At 30.7% G+C, this 21,612-nt stretch overlaps 1 protein-coding gene and 1 long non-coding RNA gene across 3 annotated transcripts in view; one reads left to right on the top strand and one right to left on the bottom strand.

Moving 5' to 3' along the window:
- Window positions 1–21,612, bottom strand: part of LOC127708682 (uncharacterized) — a 37,744-nt gene that overhangs the window by 12,385 nt on the left and 3,747 nt on the right. Inside the window, exons 1-6 of one of the 2 annotated variants that reach the window (XM_052213794.1) lie at window positions 15,380–15,481; window positions 12,619–12,731; window positions 10,377–10,471; window positions 9,830–9,939; window positions 6,568–6,690; window positions 205–499 (exon numbers count right to left, since the gene is read on the bottom strand). In XM_052213794.1, coding sequence (XP_052069754.1) covers window positions 205–499; window positions 6,568–6,690; window positions 9,830–9,939; window positions 10,377–10,471; window positions 12,619–12,703 — 708 coding nt within the window. In that variant the 5' untranslated portion in view covers window positions 12,704–12,731; window positions 15,380–15,481. Of the gene's footprint in view, window positions 1–204; window positions 500–6,567; window positions 6,691–9,829; window positions 9,940–10,376; window positions 10,472–12,618; window positions 12,732–15,379; window positions 15,482–21,612 lie in introns of those variants that run through there. The other variant, XM_052213793.1, reaches the window with a different exon arrangement.
- Window positions 2,393–8,163, top strand: LOC127708763 (uncharacterized). The gene is made up of 2 exons (XR_007985371.1): window positions 2,393–3,811; window positions 7,843–8,163. It is a non-coding gene; the product is annotated as an uncharacterized LOC127708763 (long non-coding RNA).

The raw sequence follows: 21,612 nt of genomic DNA, 5'->3' as shown, positions 1-21,612 counted from the left end.
TTTTAGTTGTCTATAATGACAAAACTGTATATGCAAAATTATTGGTTATTCATATTGCTTCAATAATAATTTGACCTGAATGTGCAGAGATTTTTATATAGAAATACTGTCTGTGTGTCACATAATTCTAAAAGCCCATATTTTCATTTCCTACAAAATCATGATTATTTATGGGTTTTAATAATAATAAACAAAGACACTAACCTCTGTGTAAACATATGGTTCATACATGTCCTCCTCTCCCTCAGAAGAGGGATCAAAGTTTGATGTATCTGATCTACTGCTGTTGGCAGATCCTGGTAAACTGTTCCCTGCTGTAGCCTCTGGAACTGTTTCCTGTTGACTCTTACCCTGTTGGACTGACGGACCTGGTGCTTGTTCCATTTTCTGGGATCCTGATGACATGGTATTCAGTTCTTGTTGACTGAACACAGAATGTCCACCACTGGGCTGGACTGACATTGTATCTATCAGAGGTTTTAGCATCTGTCCTAGTGGTCTAATTATAAAAATGTACATATTTAATATCAAAATATCACAGGTCCTTTATTTTACTTTATTGTATCAGTACATACAGGTATCCTTAGCAGAATGAGGATATTTTTTTATAACAGACCCTTTGTACATTATTCAAACCATTGGTCCACTAGTTTTTTGAATAATCAATTTCTCTTTTAAATGTCTAATGAGAATCTGTGCAGCATCTTTAATACAAAAATATAAAAATAAGGAGATGATTAAAAATGAGACAAATATCCACCAGAGTCCAAATGAGGTGGATGTAAGCAATTGTAGGTCACTGTATGGCCTTCAACAATGGGCAAATATCCATTCTGTATAGTCAGCTATTAAAGGCCATGACATGACAAAATGTAAAGCAATTCAAACAAGAAAACTTAATCTTCTTCATAAATTTTGTTTTTACAAAAATCAAATACATGTATGACAGGCAAAAAACAAATACATTATGACAGACATGAACCAAAGAATAACTGATTCCTGACTTGGGACTATCACATAAAGAATGTGGCTAGTTAAACATGTTTGTGAGTGTTGAACCCTTCCCTAACCTGGGTCAGTGTTGTTACAGCACAATATAAGAACAAGCTGTAATAAACTGTTAACACAGAGATATATTGAAAATGCAAATGTAGAAATTAAAAACATGTAAGTTATGCAAATATTCAAAGTCAATGAACCATGACTGAAGGTACAGGGCTAAACAATCTCCATGGAAATGAGATGTGCCAATGCTAATACAACTGCATACCAAATACCATTGACTTATCATAAGTTTTCCCCTAAAAACAAACCTAAACACAAACATTATCTTGTAAACTATGTAAAAGTTTCAAAGTCAATGAACCATGATGAGGGGGTGGGACTATATAATCTCCATGGAAATGAGACTTGCAAATGCCAATACATTTGCAAACCAAATATCATTGACTTAACATTAGTGGTTTATCTTAAACTGATCTAATCACAAACTAATACATGTATACTAAGCAAAAGTTTCAAAGTCAATAGACCATGACTGAGAGGTAAGGACCAAATCTTCTCCATTGAAATGAGATGTGCTAATGCTTATACAATTGCATACCAATTATCATTGACCTACCACTAATGGTTCCCATTAAACTGACCTAATCACAAACTAATACATGTAAACTAAGCAAAAGTTTCAAAGTCAATAGACCATGACTGAGGGGGCGAGGCCAAATAATCTCCATGGAAATGAGATGTGCCAATTCTAATACACCTGCATACCAAATATCATTGACCTACCTCTAGTGGTTCACCATAAACTAGACCTAATCACAAACTAATACATTGTTGACACCGACGCCGATGGAAACAGCAGACCTATGTCTCGCTTGCAAAAATCAGTTGCAAATGGCTTAATTCAATAGATCAGTGTGAAGCACAATAAACAACTCACATAAAAATAAAAAAGAGTAACACAAAGCACCAATATTAAGTATTCACAGTTACTGAAAGCTAGTTCAAAGAACCAATATTAAGTATTCACAGTTACTGAAAGCTAGTTCAAAGAACCAATATTAAGTATTCACAGTTACTGAAAGCTAGTTCAAAGTTAGTGTATACATAATTAATAAATCCTGTTCTAATTTATCAAGCAGTAAACATCAAATTTATGAAGTGTAAAAGTTGTCATAAACAGTCTGAGAAACTTGTGACCTTGTGCAATGCCAAAATATGAGAAAACAGTATCAACAGGATGTAGGATCCTAAGTATTATAACTGTATAGCAATATATATTTAGTAATGTTTTAATCTGTCAAAAACAAAATCATTGTTAGTAATATGTATATAGTTATCTAAATACCACCAAATAAAAAATTTATGAAGGTCTTTCAATGATTATTCTTATAAAGTTTAATAAAATGCTTCGCTGGGGCGCAGCTTGATACGACCGCAGAGGTCGAACCCTGAACAGTTGGGGCAAGTATGGACACAACATTCAAGCTTGATACAGCTCTGAATTTGGATTGTTATTAAATATTTGACACAGCATAGTTTTCTGACACAGAAAGAATGTGGTCTAAGAACTTGAATTTTTTTAATTTACCTATTATGGTCCAATGTCCAAAATCAAAATACATGGTTAGATTCAGCATATCAAAGAACCCCATATATTCAATTTTTGTTAAAATCAAACAAAGTTTAATTTTGGACCCCAACTTGGACAAACTTGAAAACTGGGCCCATAATCAAAAATCTAAACACATGCTTATATTCAGCATATCAAAGAACCCCAAGAATTCAATTTTTGCTAAAATCTAACTAAGTTTAATTTTGGACCCTTTGGACCTTAATGTAGACCAATTTAAAAAACGGGACTTAAAATTAAAAATCTGAATACACGGTTAGATTTGGAATATCAAAGAACCCCAATAATTCAATTTTTGATGAAATCAAACAAAGTTTAATTTTGGACCCTTTTGACCTCAATATGAACCAATTTGATAGCAGGGCCCACAAATAAAAAATCTAAATTCATGGTTAGATTCAGCATATCAAAGAACCCAATATATTCAATTTTTGTTGAAATCAAAAAAAGTTTTATTTTGGACACCAACTTGGACCAACTTGAAAACTGGGCCCATAATCAAAAATCTAAACACATGTTTAGATTCAGCATATCAAAGAACCCCAAGAATTCAATTTTTGTTAAAATTAAACTAAGTTTAATTTTGGACCCTTTGAACCTCAATGAAGACCAATTTAAAAAACAGACCCAAATTAAAAATCTGAAAACACGGTTAGATTTGGCATATCAAAGAACCCCAATAATTCAATTTTTGATGAAATCAAACAAAGTTTAATTTTGGACCCTTTTATCCTCAATATGAACCAATTTGATAGCGGGGCCCACAAATAAAAAATCCAAATACATGTTTAGATTCAGCATATCAAAGAACCTCATATATTCAATTTTTGTTGAAATCAAACAAAGTTTAATTTTGGACCCCAATTTGGACCAACTTGAAAACTGGGCCCGTAATCAAAAATCTAAATACATGTTTAGATTCAGCATATCAAAGAACCCCATATATTCAATTTTTGTTGAAATCAAACAAAGTTTAAATACTGGACCCTATCTTGGACCAACTTGAAAACTGGGCCCATAATCAAAAATCTAAACACATGTTTAGATTCAGCATCTCAAAGAACCCCAAGAATTCAATTTTTGTTAAAATCAAACTAAGTTTAATTTTGGACCCTTTGGACCTTAATGTAGACCAATTTAAAAAACAGGACCCAAAATTAAAAATCTAAATACACGGTTAGATTTGGAATATCAAAGAACCCCAATAATTCAATTTTAGATGAAATCAAACAAAGTTTAATTTTGGACCCTTTTGACCTCAATATGAACCAATTTGATAACGGGGTCCACAAATAAAAAATCTAAATACATGGTTAGATTCAGCATATCAAAGAACCCCATATATTCAATTTTTGTTGAAATCAAACAATGTTTAATTTTGGACCCCAATTTGGACCAACTTGAAAACTGGGCCAAAAATCAAAAATCTAAATACATGTTTAGATTCAGCATATCAAAGAACCTCATATATTCAATTTTTGCTAAAATCAAACAAAGTTAAATTTTGGACCCTTTGGACCTTAATGTAGACCAATTTGAAAACTGGACCCAAAATAAAAAATCTAAATACACTGTTAGATTCCGCATAAAAAAATAAATAAATGTGATCAAAGATTTTACAAATCTAATGCGCCATACTGTGCAATTAAAGATTACTTCTTGAAATTTTTCAATATTTGAAATTTGAAAAAAAAATAATATTTGAAGAATAATTCTTTTTAATTTCTGAAATCTGAAAGGAGAAAAAATTGACCCCCCACAATTTCTTTTTATCCCCCCCCCCCTCTTTTTTCCCCCAAAAAATTCTTTCCCTCAATATATGGTCATAATCTCAATTCAAATTTCCAATGGAGTTGGCAACCATAATTACCCATTTAAATTTACCATAGTGCTAACTTAATCTATTTTATAATAGAATTAAAAATATAGTGTCATATCTTTCATATGGATTTTTTTGTAAAAAAAAAGATGCAACATTTGCAGATATTTTTACTGGTCTTCCTTTATAAATATGCATTTCTTTAAACATAAATTAAAAGCAGTGTAAGGGAAGTAACAAAAAAGTTGTATTTGGATTACCTCCCTTACACTGTTTTAAATTATCTTTATTGTTCATTAACCATTACTTTATACATAATTTAAAAGCAGTGTAAGGGAGATAATTTCAATGATGTATTTGATTTATCTCCCTTACACTGCTTTAAATTATGTTTTGTACTAAAGTATTTGTCCATTAACCAGGACAACCTTGTTTTTCCCCCTTTTTTGCCCCTAATTCCTAAACGGTTTGAGCCATAACCCCCCAAAGCAAATCCTAACCATCCCTTTGTGGTATGGAAACTTGTAGTATAATTTCAGAGAGATCCATACACCGTTCCACAGTTATTGTCTGGAAACTAGAAAATGCTTATTTTTGGCCCCTTATTCCTTAACTGTTGGTACCATAACCCCCAAAATCAATCCCAACCTTCCTTTTGTGGTATTTAACCTTATGGTCAAATTTCTAAAAGATCCATTCACTTAAACTAAAGTTAGAGTGCGAAAACCAATGTGTCTTCGGACGACGACGACGCCAACGTCATACCAATATACGACCACAAAATTTTTTTGCGGTCGTATAAAAATTCGTAAGGGTTCCGCGGAACCCAGTATCTCACCTACTTTTGCTGTTAATCGCAGGCTCAACAAAAATGAGGAAAAAAATCAATAAAAATATTCCTTTAGATACTATCTTTTGATTGTAAGAAGCTTCTGTCAAAGTTTGGTATAAATCCAGGATAGTTTATGAATCTAATAAATATTTTAAAAACTTTAACTGCAGACTGTATTTAATGTTAACTGGAAGAAAAACTAAGTCCATTTATAAGTAAAATACGGATAAACAGGTACAAAATTTTAACAAAATTTCCTTCTAGATACTAGCTTTTGATCATAAACAAGCTTCTGTCCAAGTTTGGTACAAATCCAGGATAGTTTAAGAAAGTTATTAAAATTTTAAAAACTTTAACCACAGAGTGAAAGTAATGTTAACTGGCAGAAAAACTAAGTCCATTTATAAGTAAAATACGGAAAAAATGGACTTTTTTTTACAAAATTTACTTCTGGATACTATCTTATGATCATAAACAAGCTTCTTTCCAAGTTTGGTAGAAATCCAGGATAGTTTAAGAAAGTTATTAAAATTTCATAAACTTTAACCACAGAGTGAATGTAATGTTTCCTGGCAGAAAAACTAAGTCCATTTATAAGTAAAATACGGAAAAAATGAAATTTTTTTTTTACAAAATTTACTTTTGAATATTATCTTATGATCATAAACAAGCTTCTGTCCAAGTTTGGTAGAAATCCAGGATAGTTTAAGAAAGTTATTAAAATTTCAAAAACTTTAACCACAGAGTGAATATTTGTGGACGCCGATGCCGACGGAATGTAGGATCGCTATGTCTCGCTTTTTCGACAAAAGTCGAAGGCTCGACAAAAACCTTTAGCCATGCACTTTCAGAAAAGAAACTGGAAAAAAAATTAACAACTGTGGATTAAAGAACTGCTTTATGCAGACATGTTTTCAATTGAAAAAAAAAGTGAAATTCATATAACCTACATGAATTCTCCTGTTACATGTAACTCTGGTTTAGATTACCCATTAGTTTCAAAGAATGTTTTTTTTCAAGGGGTTCAATAGGAATCTTTGTGGAATCATTGCAAGTCAATCAATGACTAATTTTGATTCATTGTAAATTGTCTTAAGTATTCATTACTTTAAAATTTGATTGATTGATAAATGGCTGTTTAAGGTTCAGCAGCAAATATTACATGCATATTCTTGACAATAACATATCTCCGTACTCAATCATATTATTTTGACTGGCAAAGAAGCAGCAAATACCAATGTTAAAATTTTTTGGTTGACTCAGAACTAAATCTTTACTTACGTGCTCATGACTTCTGCAGGAAGAGATGTAATATATGATGGAATGTCTTGTCCTGTCAAAAACTGAGCAACCTCAGAACTAAAGTTATTACAGTTATGTTCTAGCAGGTGATAATCATGTGGTCTGAAAATAGAAAAACAAATTTTAGTATGGCAAAAAATTTTTAAATTTAAAACTGATACAAGAAATCTTTAGTGAAAAAAAAATTATTCAGAAAGACTACAAAAATTACTTTTTTATTATAAATGAAAATATTGAGAAATAAAATGCTTCGCTGGGCGCAGCTTGATACGACCGCAGAGGTCGAACCCTGAACAGTTGGGGCAAGTATGGACACAACATTCAAGCTTGATACAGCTCTGAATTTGGATTGTGATTAAATATTTGACACAGCATAGGTTTCTGACACAGAAAGAATGTGGTCTAAGAACTTGAATTTTTTTAATTTACTTATAATGGTCCAATGTCCAAAATCAAAATACACGGTTAGATTCAGCATATCAAAGAACCCCATTTATACAATTTTTGTTGAAATCAAACAGAAAAAAGTTTAATTTTGGACCCCAACTTGGACAAACTTGAAAACTGGGCCCATAATCAAAAATCTAAACACTTGTTTAGATTCAGCATATCAAAAAACCCCAAGAATTCAATTTTTGTTAAAATCAAACTAAGTTTAATTTTGGACCCTTTGGACCTTAATGCAGACCAATTTAAAAAACGGGACCCAAAATTAAAATCTAAAAACACGGTTAGATTTGGCATATCAAAGAACCCCAATAATTCAATTTTTGATGAAATCAAACAAAGTTTAATTTTGGACCTTTTTGACCTCAATATGAACCAATTTGATAGCGGGCCCACAAATAAAAAATCTAAATACATGGTTAGATTCAGCATATCAAAGAACCCCATATATTCAATTTTTGTTGAAATCAAACAAAGTTTAATTTTGGACCCCAATTTGGACCAACTTGAAAACTGGGCCAAAAAATTAAAATCTAAATACATGTTTAGATTCAGCATATCAAAGAACCCTATATATTCAATTTTTGTTGAAATCAAACAAAGTTTAATTTTGGACCCCAACTTAGACCAACTTGAAAACTGGGCCCATAATCAAAAATCTAAACACATGTTTAGATTCAGCATATCAAAGAACCCCAAGAATTCAATTTTTGTTAAAATCAAACTAAGTTTAATTTTGGACCCTTTGGACCTTAATGTAGACCATTTTAAAAAAACAGGACCCAAAATTAAAAAATCTAAATACAGGGTTAGATTTGGCATATCAAAGAACCCCAATAATTCAATTTTTGATGAAATCAAACGAAGTTTAATTTTGGACCCTTTTGACCTCAATATGAACCAATTTGATAGCAGGGTCCACAAATAAAAAATCTAAATACATGGTTAGATTCAGCATATCAAAGAACCCCATATATTCAATTTTTGTTGAAATCAAACAAAGTTTAATTTTGGACCCCAATTTGGACCAACTTGAAAACTGGGCCAAAAATCAAAAATCTAAATACATGTTTAGATTCAGCATATCAAAGACCCCCATATATTCAATTTTTGTTAAAATTAAACAAAGTTTAATTTTGGACCCTTTGGACCTTAATGTAGACCAATTTGAAAACTGGACCCAAAATTAAAAATCTAAATACACGGTTAGATTCGGCATAACAAATAAATAAATGTGGTCAAAGATTTTACAAATCTAATGCGCCATACTGTGCAATTAAAGATTACTTCTTGAAATTTTTCAATATTTGAAATTTGAAAAAAAAATAATATTTGAAGAATAATTCTTTTTAATTTCTGAAATCTGAAAGGAGAAAAAATTGACCCCCCACAATTTCTTTTTACCCCCCCCCCCCCCCCCCCCCCCCCTTTTTTCCCACAAAAAAATTCTTTCCCTCAAGATATGGTCATAATCTCAATTCAAATTTCCAATGGAGTTTGCAACCATAATTATCCATTTAAATTTACCATAGTGCTAACTTAATCTATTTTATAATAGAATTTAAAATATAGTGTCAAATCTTTCATATGGATTTTTTTGTAAAAAAAAAAAAAGATGCAACATTTGCAGATATTTTTACTGGTCTTCCTTTATAAATATGCATTTCTTTAAACATAATTTAAAAGCAGTGTAAGGGAAGAAACCAAAACGTTGTATTTGGATTACCTCCCTTACACTGTTTTAAATTATCTTAATTGTTCATTAACCATTATTTTATACATAATTTAAAAGCAGTGTAAGGGAGATAATTTCAATGATGTATTTGATTTATCTCCCTTACACTGCTTTAAATTATGTTTTGTACTAAAGTATTTGTCCATTAACCAGGACAACCTTGTTTTTCCCCCTTTTTTGCCCCTAATTCCTAAACGGTTTGAGCCATAACCCCCCAAAGCAAATCTTAACCATCCCTTTGTGGTATGGAAACTTGTAGTATAATTTCAGAGAGATCCATACACCGTTCCACAGTTATTGTCTGGAAACTAGAAAATGCTTATTTTTGGCCCCTTTTTTTACCCCTAATTCCTTAACTGTTGGTACCATAACCCCCAAAATCAATCCCCACCTTTCTTTTGTGGTATTGAACCTTATGGTAAAATTTCAAAGAGATCCATTCACTTAAACTAAAGTTAGAGTGCGAAAACCAATGTGTCTTCGGATGACAACGACGACGACAACGTCATACCAATATACGACCCATAAATTTTTTGCGGTCGTATAATAATATTGGCAAGCTAGGCCGACTCAGAATTTGCTCATTAATAAATAAAAAAAATCTTGTGTACATCTATTCTGATTAAATTTGCAATGTACAGGGATATAAGATTCTCCTATAGCCTATGATTAAGAAGCACTGAACTTTCGACTGTGTTATGATTGAGGATAGTCTTTACTTAATTTGTTGTAAACAAAAATTTTAAATTATCACTTTGTTGTAATTTCAAAATAAGATATCTGAAAGTCAGCTTATAAGTAAAAGAAACTAAAGAGCTCTGCATAAACCATTGACCTTCAGGAATTATCTGACAAACTCTATCATATACCTGTATACTGGGAGATCAAATAAACCTTCCGATTCAACAAGTCTTGAACCCCCTATGTAATGGTGTAATCTGTAGGTGTTGATTTCTCACACAGATCACTCTGCTATGAAGGCCCCAATTTATTATCACCTTGAGCTAGGAGCTAGACCTTTAACTGATTTTGTATGAATTCAATATAATTTTAAAAAACCTGAAAGTTGACTGTCCTAACTGTAGCAAATAATTATGGAACATTTCTTTAGGTATCTGTGTTGTTCCCAAATGTTCTATTTGGTCTGGTTGGCCTAACACTGTTCCTCCCTGTCAAAATTAAAATATATTTAAATCAATATTCACAAAATTTTTCCAAACAAGATAATCAAATAATCAATAATATATATTTTATGAAAAGATTACGTTCTCACATTTCACAGAATATACATGTAAATGTATTGATATATATGTTAAAAAAAGGTTTTATTATCATTTAACCAAAATATACACATATACTATCAATCCACAAAATGTGCACACAATTAGCCAGAATCAGAATGACAACATCGGGAAATAGTTGCCTTTTTTAGTGAGGTCATGATAGAAAATTCAAAGGAAGGCAAGAAAACTTGATTTGATTTGAATTTTGACCAATGAGGAACTGAGATCAAACAAACCACACAATAATCAACCTGTTGTTCCACTCTGGTTGGGATAAGTATAAGTCAGGTAATAATTTGAGAAAGAGATATACATGTACTTACTGGTCGGCAAGATTCTATTCCACCCATTCCACCAAAATAATATTCCTGGCCATAAGCAACAATCCCTGTGTGCCATACACCATTTATCTGTTTTCCTGGAATATATATTTAGTTTGATATAATAACTTTTAGGAATTTCCGAATAAATCTATAGTATGTGGATAAGAGTCATTCCTTTTTTTCAATATTTCCCCTTTTATTCTATACAAATTTGTAAATTTAGAAAAAAAATACCTTGAAATCATTTACCAACCGATTTTCATGAAAATTTTCATAATTTTGTTTAAATCATCATTTTTAAGAATTCATTAGTTAAACATGAACTATTATTATATATATATAGTAATATTATGACATCAAAACTAAAGTTTTTCAGTTAAATCATCACCTGAGTCCCAACATACAAATTTGGGTACATACGTGTAGCTGGGGTTTACCCCCACCCCCCCCACCCCAATTCATATATTGTTGTTTGAAAAAATCCTTACGCATTCAAATATTTCATAGGAAATCATAACAACTAACCCATTGATATATTTTCCCAGCTATCAGAAATAAATACAATCTATGACATCTTGAGATGTAAACCACATGGGATCATTCATTATTATCATATTCTTAGACAAAAAGATCAGTACACAGTTATCACAGATATCTGAACTGAAGATGAATATTTATGACCAATTGACATTTAAATTTTTCTACCCATTGTATCATTACCTCTGCAAAATTGCACAACATTGATATATTTGACATTCCAAAAAAGTTACCCATACCAGGCTATTACCAGCGCCACATCTGTGCATACCTTTATATAGGAAGAGACCCCCTAATGTCATGAATGTAAATCATAAACTCTTCAAAAATGAAATATTCGAAAATTATTTAAAACAGTCATTAGAAAATTTATTGATTTATATAAATTACAAAGGGAATAAAAACTAAAATAGAAATGCTTTTGTCCTCATAATGTAAATATTAAAATAAGAGTGTACTGCATTCAATGATAATCAGATTTTACTGATTGTTTATAAGAGAAAATAAAAACAATAAAATTAAAATATACATTTGAAAAGTGATGATGGAAGGAATTTAATATTGAAATGTATTTAATAGGGGAAGAGCTATCAAATTTATGTTCACCTATTTGACCCAAATTCTGATATATTATTTATAACATACTAAAACGTATATCCATATCACAAAAAGTCCAAAAGAAAACATAAACAATGCATAGGCTTGCTATAATGTATCAGCATTTTGTGCATATTCTAGACCAGACGGCATCTAATTATCCATTAAGATGACCTCCCAAGATTGCCAACGGTCATATAAACATAAATATAAATAGATAGTGACCATGTGCGATCGGATTTTTCTAGGTCTGTTTGATTTCATGTAAAGTTTTAAAATATATGTAATTTATCTTTTCACCTGTAATTTTGTGGGCCTGATTAGTCAACAAAATGATTGTAATATTCCTAGTGTCTCACTTGTTTCACTTTTCAATTTGACACTCTTTTCTTTTTAATGAATGAACCACATGCGGAATACATGTGCAATCCATTTCCACTAAAGGTTAAATCAAAGGTTACATGGATATGGATTCACATGAGTTGTATTATTGACTTGCAAGTCAATAATACACACCAGTGATGATTTTTTTTTAGCTTATTTTGATGAAATTGAACCAAATTTACTGTTAAAAACAAAATATTATTTCTTTATTCTGCTTTTATAAATGTTTGAAACAAAAAAATCATATTTTATTTTTTTGTCTAATTAGTAGCTAATTATATAATGTCCCTTTAAAAGACATAGTAATCATTTTGGCTAGACTGATATAATAAAACTATCAATGAAAGAGGAGGTAATTTTTTTAGCCAGTAATCACTGTGTCTTTGTGTAATCTGGGTGCTTTTATTTCAACAATGCTTGACAAAAACCCTTTAAAGTTAAAATGTTGGGCCAATATTTTCTGTTTTAACTTTTACAGGACTGTTTTGGTATATTACTTCTTATATTTAGCAGTTGTACACCATTTCTGTTATATCCTTATCCCCTTTTCTTACATTGTAAACTTTTACTGATAAGCTTACAATTGAACGAGACACCATCTGAGACCTGGGCGGCTGGCCCTCACATTAATACCATAAACATTTACTGGTCAGCTTAAAATTGGAATTCTATAACATTGGACATTCTTTTAATTAAATTATGAAATTTCTACTGGCTAACTTACCGATGAAGGCCTGTGACAAAGACCTGGCCATTCCTTTACTAATATCATAAATATAAACCTTCACGGGCCAACTTTCTTCTGCCATTCTTCTTGAATGTCTTCTTGAATGTCCTCTGTAAGAGGAAAATCAGTTTTACTGCAGTAAAATACCAAATTGTAATGATACAATGTACATTTGTACATGTTAACTATTTCTGTGATTTTTTTTCAAAGAATCTATTTAATTTCATAAGATACTAATGAAATATATATTCAACATTCATTCGATTCAAATATTACAATATTTTCTGACATGTTTAATATATAATCTTAAATAAAAAGGACTTATATTATTCAAGCAGCAGTCTGCCTGAAAATTATTATGGACTCTCTTGGAATTTCTGTCAACATATAATAGCTTTTAAACAAACCAGTATATACAGTGTATATATCTATCTATCTGTAAAAAAAAAAATCATCTGCAATTTCTAAGCCATTTCAGCAATTCTATTTCAAATAATAAATCATTACATAATACATGTATAAATACATAGGGAATTATTCATGCAACATCTTAATACTAACAATTTGTAGACAATTTTGATGTCTGCCGAGTTTTAGATTGCCAGGGTTAATCATTCTGATAAAAAATTTCTCCTTGTAATAAAATATATATATATACATATAAAATGTCTCATTATTGAAGGCTGTACGGTTGCCTATAATTGCTTACATCCACTTTGTTTTAACTTTGATGGATAGTTAGTTGTCTCATTGGCAATCATACCTCATCTCCTTATTTTTATATAGTCTGGTAATTTCATCTGTCCGACAATTTCTTTTACTTAATCATGTTAAACAAAAAAATTACTGGTTCTGTGTTGTACTTTATTAACAGTACAAAATATGTAGTATGCAATTATGCACAATAAATTATACTTTTAATTTTTCTTTTTTTTAATGGTACATGTAGTAGGGTCAATTTTAGTGTATACACTAAAATGGTCATGAAAACCCTTCAACAGCTTGGTGGCAATTAAACTTTTCCAGGTTTTTGTTATTTTCCAAATTTTTCCTTTAACATCATACAGGGGCATTTGATTTACTGCAAATTAGTATCTGAGGAGCATGTGATCACCGCAAATTAGTATATCTGATTATCGTAAGTATAATAAAAACTAAAACTAACATTTAAGTACATTGTAATGTCAATTTGGGGAGCTCATCAAGTAACATCTGCCTCCTAACATTGGTGTGTATTACTTGCTTCTTATCTCATATAGATTTTGGGACTGTTTAAGTAAAGGAAGGCATTATTGCAATTGACCTTATCACTATTTTAGAATCTATCTATCTTCGTATTTCTGCACTCAGTCACAACTTTGACTATTATCATGATTATGTGCCGTTGCATGCGTGGCTTATGTACAATTTAAAAGAAATAAATTTTTCAGTAATATATCGTTCCATTGGTGAACAGATGAAAAAATAAAATGTATTACAGTGATTTATTTATTTATTTTTTTTTGTGGATTGTTATATATCCTATGTATATTTCTTGGTAAAACTATGTACATGTTATGCAGTGTTCTGAAACATAGAAATCTGCTCTTTGAAGCTGTCAACTGTTGTACAAAGGATTGCTGATGTTGGAAGTACAAAATGTAGGTTCCATTATGCTATTGTGTGCGGATAAAATGAGAATTTGTAAGAATCTTTATTGGTTTGAATTTGTTTATAGTGGTTGGTATGTTTATGTCTTGTTCTACTGTCTGATGTAATAATTTAGAAGGTCTTTAGGGTAGATTGCTAAATGTTGGTGTATAATTTTATAGCAAACCACTAGTCTTGTTTGTATTCGTCTCAATTGTAGGCCACTGTAGGTGTTCGAGCATATTTGAGACAGAGCTGGTATTGTGGTATCTGTTAAATGTGTAGCAGACAGCTCTTCGTTGGACCATCTCAATTTGATTGATTTGATTTTTGTTGTGAGAGTCCGAGACACATGAGTTGTACTCAAGCTTAGGTCTAACTAATGACATGTATGCCCTTTCTCTTATTTGTATGGAAGGTACTTTTACAATGTAGGTTACGTTTTAGAAAATTTAGCTGTCGATTTGCATTTGCTGTTATATTATCTATATGTTTATTCCATTTAAGATCTGATTGGATGGTTATACCTAAATATTTTGTAACTGTTTCAGTTTGTAGAATGTGACCATGAAGGATGTAGTCATGGTTGACTGGTTTCTTTTTTTGTGTAATTCTGAGTATGGAACATTTGTCTGGATGGAATGACATTAACCAGTATTTTTCCCATTGTGCTGCTGAATCTAAGTCCTGTTATAATTTGGATGCATCATCTATGTTTTTGATACTTCTATCAGCAACACTTGACCAGAGAATTTGCGATTTGAACTATATTGACGTCATACAACATTCACTTTTGTATTAATATTTACAGGTGTATTATATATCCACTGTAGTACAAATTTCATTGTATTTATCTATTTGTTCTGTGGTACTGATTTTTTTTTCTACTGTATGTTTCTTACACGTTTGCGGGTCTCTGTAATTTTTTTATCTGAAGAAAAAGTAGGTTTTAATCACTAAAACCAAAGTCAGTAGTTTATGTCCCAGCTATAAGTTTAAGTGTAAGTTAAAACTTAAGTATTAGGAAAACAAATTGCATAATTAACAGGTTTAATTGTGTCGGTCCCCTAGAGAAAGTTTTAAATTCTTGCTACTCCCAAAGTAAAAGATGGCCCTTAAGTTTTCTTACCTATATTTTTATTTGAAAATAAGAATCGTTTTCAACATGTACACTGCTCAGATTGAAATGACACTAAAGTTTTGATTGGCAACACTGTAAACAATGGTAAGTCGAGAGAAGTTCCGGGAATGTTTTATAAATTATGCTTCAATATCGGACTAACGCTGAAATTCCGGAAATTTGGGGGATTATCTCAAAGGGTACACGACAACTCGTACCTTCGCCAACTCGTACTCAACCAACTCGTACCCTATTTTTACCAACTCGTACTTCCACCAACTTGTACCCAATAATTTATTATTATTTATATACATACTTCTTATTTTCTTTCATATATCATGATAATATAGCAACATACAAATAAAATAAAATATAACTTTGATTGGTAATAATATGTAAAACATTTGGACTTTGTTTAATTTATGTGCTGGCTTTATGGTTTCAAAAGGTTTTTATGTCCAATGCAAAATTCAGAAAAAAAAATAGACTTCCATCTCAAAGGGGAAAATAGTTTAGTTAAAATGATGCTCTAAAAACGCTAAATTAGCTGTTTTATTGCTATTGAAGTATCACTTTTATTTATAGTTAATGAAATCTGTGATATTATTTTATAAAATATGGTGTTTATTAGGTATTTCCACATGAGCTTGAGGAATGGACCCCCACTTTTTCTAAATATTTTTGTGTGTGTTTAATTTTTTTAATAAATATTCCTCACAAATTTAACTTATTTTCAGTTATTTAATGTGCTCTTGCTCTTATCCATACAATTTTACAATAACAATAGTTTGTATATGATGCCCCTCTGTTCTTATTTTCCACTTGCCTACAGTTAAAAAAAGAAAATTTACAAAATAAACACAGATACAAGCTTTTGTCTGTTCAGATGAAAAAAAAAACATAAAGGGTTCTGCAAAACCCTGAGTCTTGCCTGCAATTGCTGCTGTCAGTGTAAAAGTGTAATGTTGACTGTAAAAATTGAGTCCATTTATCAGTAAAATTCAGAATAATAATAAAAATAAAATGCTTCGCTGGGCGCAGCTTGATACAACCGCAGAGGTCGAACCCTGAACAGTTGGGGCAAGTATGGACACAACATTCAAGCTTGATACAGCTCTGAATTTGGATTGTGATTAAATATTTGACACAGCATAGGTTTCTGACACAGAAAGAATGTGGTCTAAGAACTTCAATTTTTTCTCATTTAATCAAATTTTGCTTCTGACATTATTTTTTAATCTCATAAAAATAGCTTCTGCCTAAGTTTCATTAAATTCTATAATGGTTTGATGAAGTAATTGATGTGTAACATACATTTAATTCAGATTGTATCTACTTGTTAACAGCAAAAAAATATTCCTTTTATCAGTAAATACTGAAAAATGAAAATTATTTATTTTTACTATTTTGCTCTGGATACTTTTGATCCTCAAAAAGATTCTGTCTTTTGTTTGACTTGTATGACAATATAGAAGAGAAAATTAGGAAGAAAATAGCTTCATGAGAAACTAACTAAATTGTTTTGAGATACTGATCTTAAGAAGGGAGATAGCTCTAACTTTTTTCTGTTTTTAAATTGTAAAAATGTTTGTCACATCTGTTTAATGTTACATTTCCATTCCATTGTATATTTGCTTAGTTGGAAGTTTTGATGATAATAAGGGAGATAATTCAAAATATTTTTGTCAATTTAACATGTTCTCCTTTATTCCTTTTGACTCACTTTCCATGATTTCATAAAATTTATATGGTGGATAAGTGACAGTACTAATTAAAAAATAAGAAACTTCAAATGTTTTTCAAGATAACAAACAGGTGTTTGCCCCATCAATTCCAGCTACTTTTGTGGGGCTACACCTCTGTGACTTAAATAAATAAATAAGCAATCAATACATTCTTTGCTTTAAAACACTATTAAACTACAAAAAAATTAACTTCAAGTAAGATAATCTTCAAGTCTTTGTTGATAAAGTTTTTTTTTTGTTTTTGTTTTTGTTTTTTTTATTTTTAAATACTGTTCATAGTTTACGCCAATACTGTGAAACCAATCTGATGTGTTTTGTACATTATCATCAGTGTCATTTTATTGTATGTGTGTTGTGTGTATGTGATTACAATATGTACTTTCTCACTGTTTTACGATTGACTTATTTGCTCTCTGGTTTATGTACTTATTTTTATACATACATAACCTATGGGAATAGATAATAATATTACTATACTATCTATGAATGTAAGGGGTTTATTTTCTAATAAGAAGAAAAGATTGGATGTCTTTGATTGGGCAAAGGGCAAACATGCTTCAATTGTTTGTTTTCAAGAAACACATAGCAGTATTGATGTTGAAAAATTATGGGGAGAAGAATGGGGCAATACTTGCATCTTTTGTCATCATAACAATAGAAGTGCTGTATCATGTTTAAAAAGGGATTAGATTTTACTATTCGTGACACTAAATTTGACCAGAATGGTCATTATATTGTTATTGATATCACTTTATTTGAACAGAGATTGACTTTAGTATGTCTATATGGATACAATATGGATGAACCATTATTGTTTGAATCAAATCAAATCAAATAATTTTATTGATGTAAATTCCAATACAGGAATGATACCAGCTGACATTTACAAAATACAAATACAAAAACAGACAAAAATAAACAAAAAAACAAATATACAGAGATATGTTTTCTCAATGATAAGAGACACATATTTTATATCTACATTGCGTGGAGGTGTTATTCATACTATATTATCACTTCAAGCTATTACAATAAGCTTTAATACTACAACAGTTCTTAACAATATTATGTTTGCTTTAAATGAATGTTCGAATCATACATATCGCTTATTCCAGCTACACATACAGTACAAATGTCAGTGTCATTACTTTTCAAAATGAAACTAAATTCATCTTGTTCAGACATATTAACAAAAGATGGAACTATATCACTTAAATTACAAAAGAGTATACTTCTATTAAATTCTAATGCTTTACATTTAATGAGGAAATGGAATTCATCTTCAATTCCATCCTTGCAAAGTGGACAAATTCTCTGTTCTAAAGGTGTTCTAGTATATCTACCAACTTCTATTAGTAATTTGCTATTACTAATTCTAATTTTTACCATTTTAGAAATAACATTTTTGTTAATGATATATTATATAAAATAGAATTGTATGCTAATCCTAGTATATTATTATGTGGTGATTGGAATGTTGTCCAGGACTGCAATCTAGATACATATAATATTTTCCATAAAAGAAATCCCAAATCTGGTGAAAAGATTGAAGAAATTATTGAAAAATTAGAATTATTGGATCCTTGGTGAACATGCCACCCTACTGACAAAAAATCTACCTGGCGTCAACCATCTCCTATTAAACAAAGTTGACTGGACTATTTCTTAGTCACTGAGGACATATATTCTCTTATGAAAAACACGAAAATTATACCTGGTTATAAGACTGATCATTCTGCCATTGTCTTTACTTTTTCTGCCAGTCTTGCTAAACAGGGAAAGGGTTATTGGAAATTTAATTCACAACTTGTAAGAGATTTTGAGTATGTTGAAAAAATTAAGACATGTATAAAAGACACTATTTCTGAGTATTATCTTTCAGGTGACATTAAAAATTGTCTTGATGTTAAACTTACATGTAATGACCAATTACTTTTTGAAATCCTGAAGATGAAGATCAGGACTTTGTCCATTTCTTATAGTATTGAAAAAAACAGAGAGGATAGAGAACATACATGTAAGCTTGAAAAAGAGGTTGAACAATTAGAAAATATTATGAGTATGTCACCAAGTGTTAATGTTCAAGCTACTTTACATGGGAAGAAACTAGAACTAGAAAATAAAAGGGAACAAAAGATTGAAGGTTTACTCCTCAGATCACGAGCAAACTGGCATGAAAATGGAGAAAAATGCTCCCAATACTTTTGCAAATTAGAGAAGAGTAATTTCATTAAAAAGACAATGGCTGAATTGATTGATGATCAAGGTAAACATATTTCTGAACAGTCAAGCATTCTCCTCGAACAACAGAAATTTTATAAAACTCTGTATTCAAGCAGAAGATCTGACTGTGAAGAAAACTCTTTTTATAACCATAATGTTAAACTCACACAGGAACAAAATGATCTGTGTGAGGGTAACTTGACATTTGATGAATGTGCTTATGCACTGAAACATATGACAAATGGTAAAAGTCCTGGTTCAGATGGATTTACAGTTGATTTTTATAAATTTTTCTGGAGAGATCTCGGTCCATTGTATATCGATCTTTTTTTTTTTTTATGAGCATAGAAATTTTTCAAATTTTCAATATCAGAGTGTCATTACTTGCATTCCAAAAGAAGGAAAAGATAGGAGATATATGAGTAATTGGCGACCTATCAGTTTACTGAATACTGACATCAAAATAGCTTCAGCAGCTATAGCTAACAGACTCAAACCAGTATTGCCATTTATTATAAGTGACACTCAGAATGGGTTTATTAAAGATAGGTTTATTGGGGAAAACATTCGCTTATTATATGCTCTGATGCACTATCTGGAAGAGCATAATAAAACTGGTTTACTGTTACTTGTTGATTTTGAGAAAGCATTTGATTCTGTTGAGTGGGATTTTCTAGTAATAGCTCTTAAAAGCTTTAATTTTGGACCATCTATATGCAAATGGTTTGAGACTCTCTATTCAGAAGCTAAAAGCTGTGAAATAAATAATGAAAATTTATCAAATTTCTTCAATCTTGAGAGAGGCTGTACACAGGGTGATCCCCTATCCCCATATTTATTTATTATAGGTGTTGAATTATTATCCCTAAAACTTAAATCTACATCTGACATCCATGGTATTCCTATTCACAACAAAGAAATATTGTTGAGCCAGTATGCTGATGACACATTTCTTGTTTTGGATGGAAATGAAAAATCTTTAGAGGAGACTTTAAAATGTTTTGATTCTTTTCACAGGGTTTCTGGACTAAAAATGAATGCATCGAAGACCAAAGCTGTTTGGATTGGTACAAAAAAATATTCAGACCATATACTTTGCCCTAATTATAATCTTCAATGGACAAAGTCAAATTTCAAACGTTTAGGAATAGATTTTTCATTAGATTTACAAGCTATGTTAGATATAAATTTCACAAAGAAAATCAAGGAAATGTCATCAATACTTAAGGCTTGGGAACATAGAAAACTTACATTACTCGGTAAAATTACTGTTATTAAGACTCTGGCATTACCAAAGATAATTCATTTGCTCACAGCTTTACCAAATCTATCCCAGATTAAAATTAAAGAGTTAAATACACTCTTTTATAACTTTATTTGGAATGGGAAATTAGAACGTATAAAACGTAATACACTAATTGGGGATTTTATGCAGGGAGGTTTAAACATGGTGCATTTGTCATCTTTTAGTATATATCTAAAAAAAAGCTGGTTTAGATTTCTTTTGAATTTAGATGGATCATGGCAGACATTATTACTGTCTGAGTTAACCAAATTTGGTGGTGACAGAGTCTTTTCTTTACAAAAAGAAAAACTGCTAGAAATTCATGACTATGATAAGAATCCTTTTTGGAAAGATGTTTTATTTTGCTTACATACTGCAAAGCCTAATACTAAGACATGTACAAATGATATATTATCGCTAGATATTTTAAATTTTGTGCCACTTTAATCAGATTACACTATCTATATGCAATGGAAGGACTTTGTTATACAGTATGTAAAAGACCTTATAAATGGTCAAAACAAAGACTTCTTTACATTTCAAAAGATTAGACAAAAGATTCTTACAAACAATTTTCTGAAATATTACAGTCTAATCTCTAATATTCCAAAATTTATTAAAGATCACATAAAAGAATACTGTGATTCTCAACAGATTGAAAAGGTTAACATCTCTGACGCTTTCTGTAATCAGATTATTAATAATAAGAAACCAAAATTTTTGTATAAGAGTCTTATTGATCATATATTTCAACCGCCTCTTGAGAAATTTCAAAAATGGGAGCAGCTGACAGACTCAGAAATTGATAATTGGCAAAAATATTTTACCCTACTAAGGAAGTCTTGCAAAGATACCTACTTAAAAAGTTTTCAATACAAACTACTGCACCAAATTATTCCTACGAACTCTTTTTTGTACAAGATAAAGAAGAAAGATTCAAGTTCATGTACTTTTTGTAATTTAGATGACGAAAATATTGTACATTTTTT

The sequence above is a fragment of the Mytilus californianus genome, unplaced genomic scaffold (assembly GCF_021869535.1).
Source record: "Mytilus californianus isolate M0D057914Y unplaced genomic scaffold, xbMytCali1.0.p SCAF_7, whole genome shotgun sequence".
NCBI classification, from domain to species: domain Eukaryota; kingdom Metazoa; phylum Mollusca; class Bivalvia; order Mytilida; family Mytilidae; genus Mytilus; species Mytilus californianus.
This window is presented reverse-complemented; position numbering and strand designations above follow the sequence as displayed.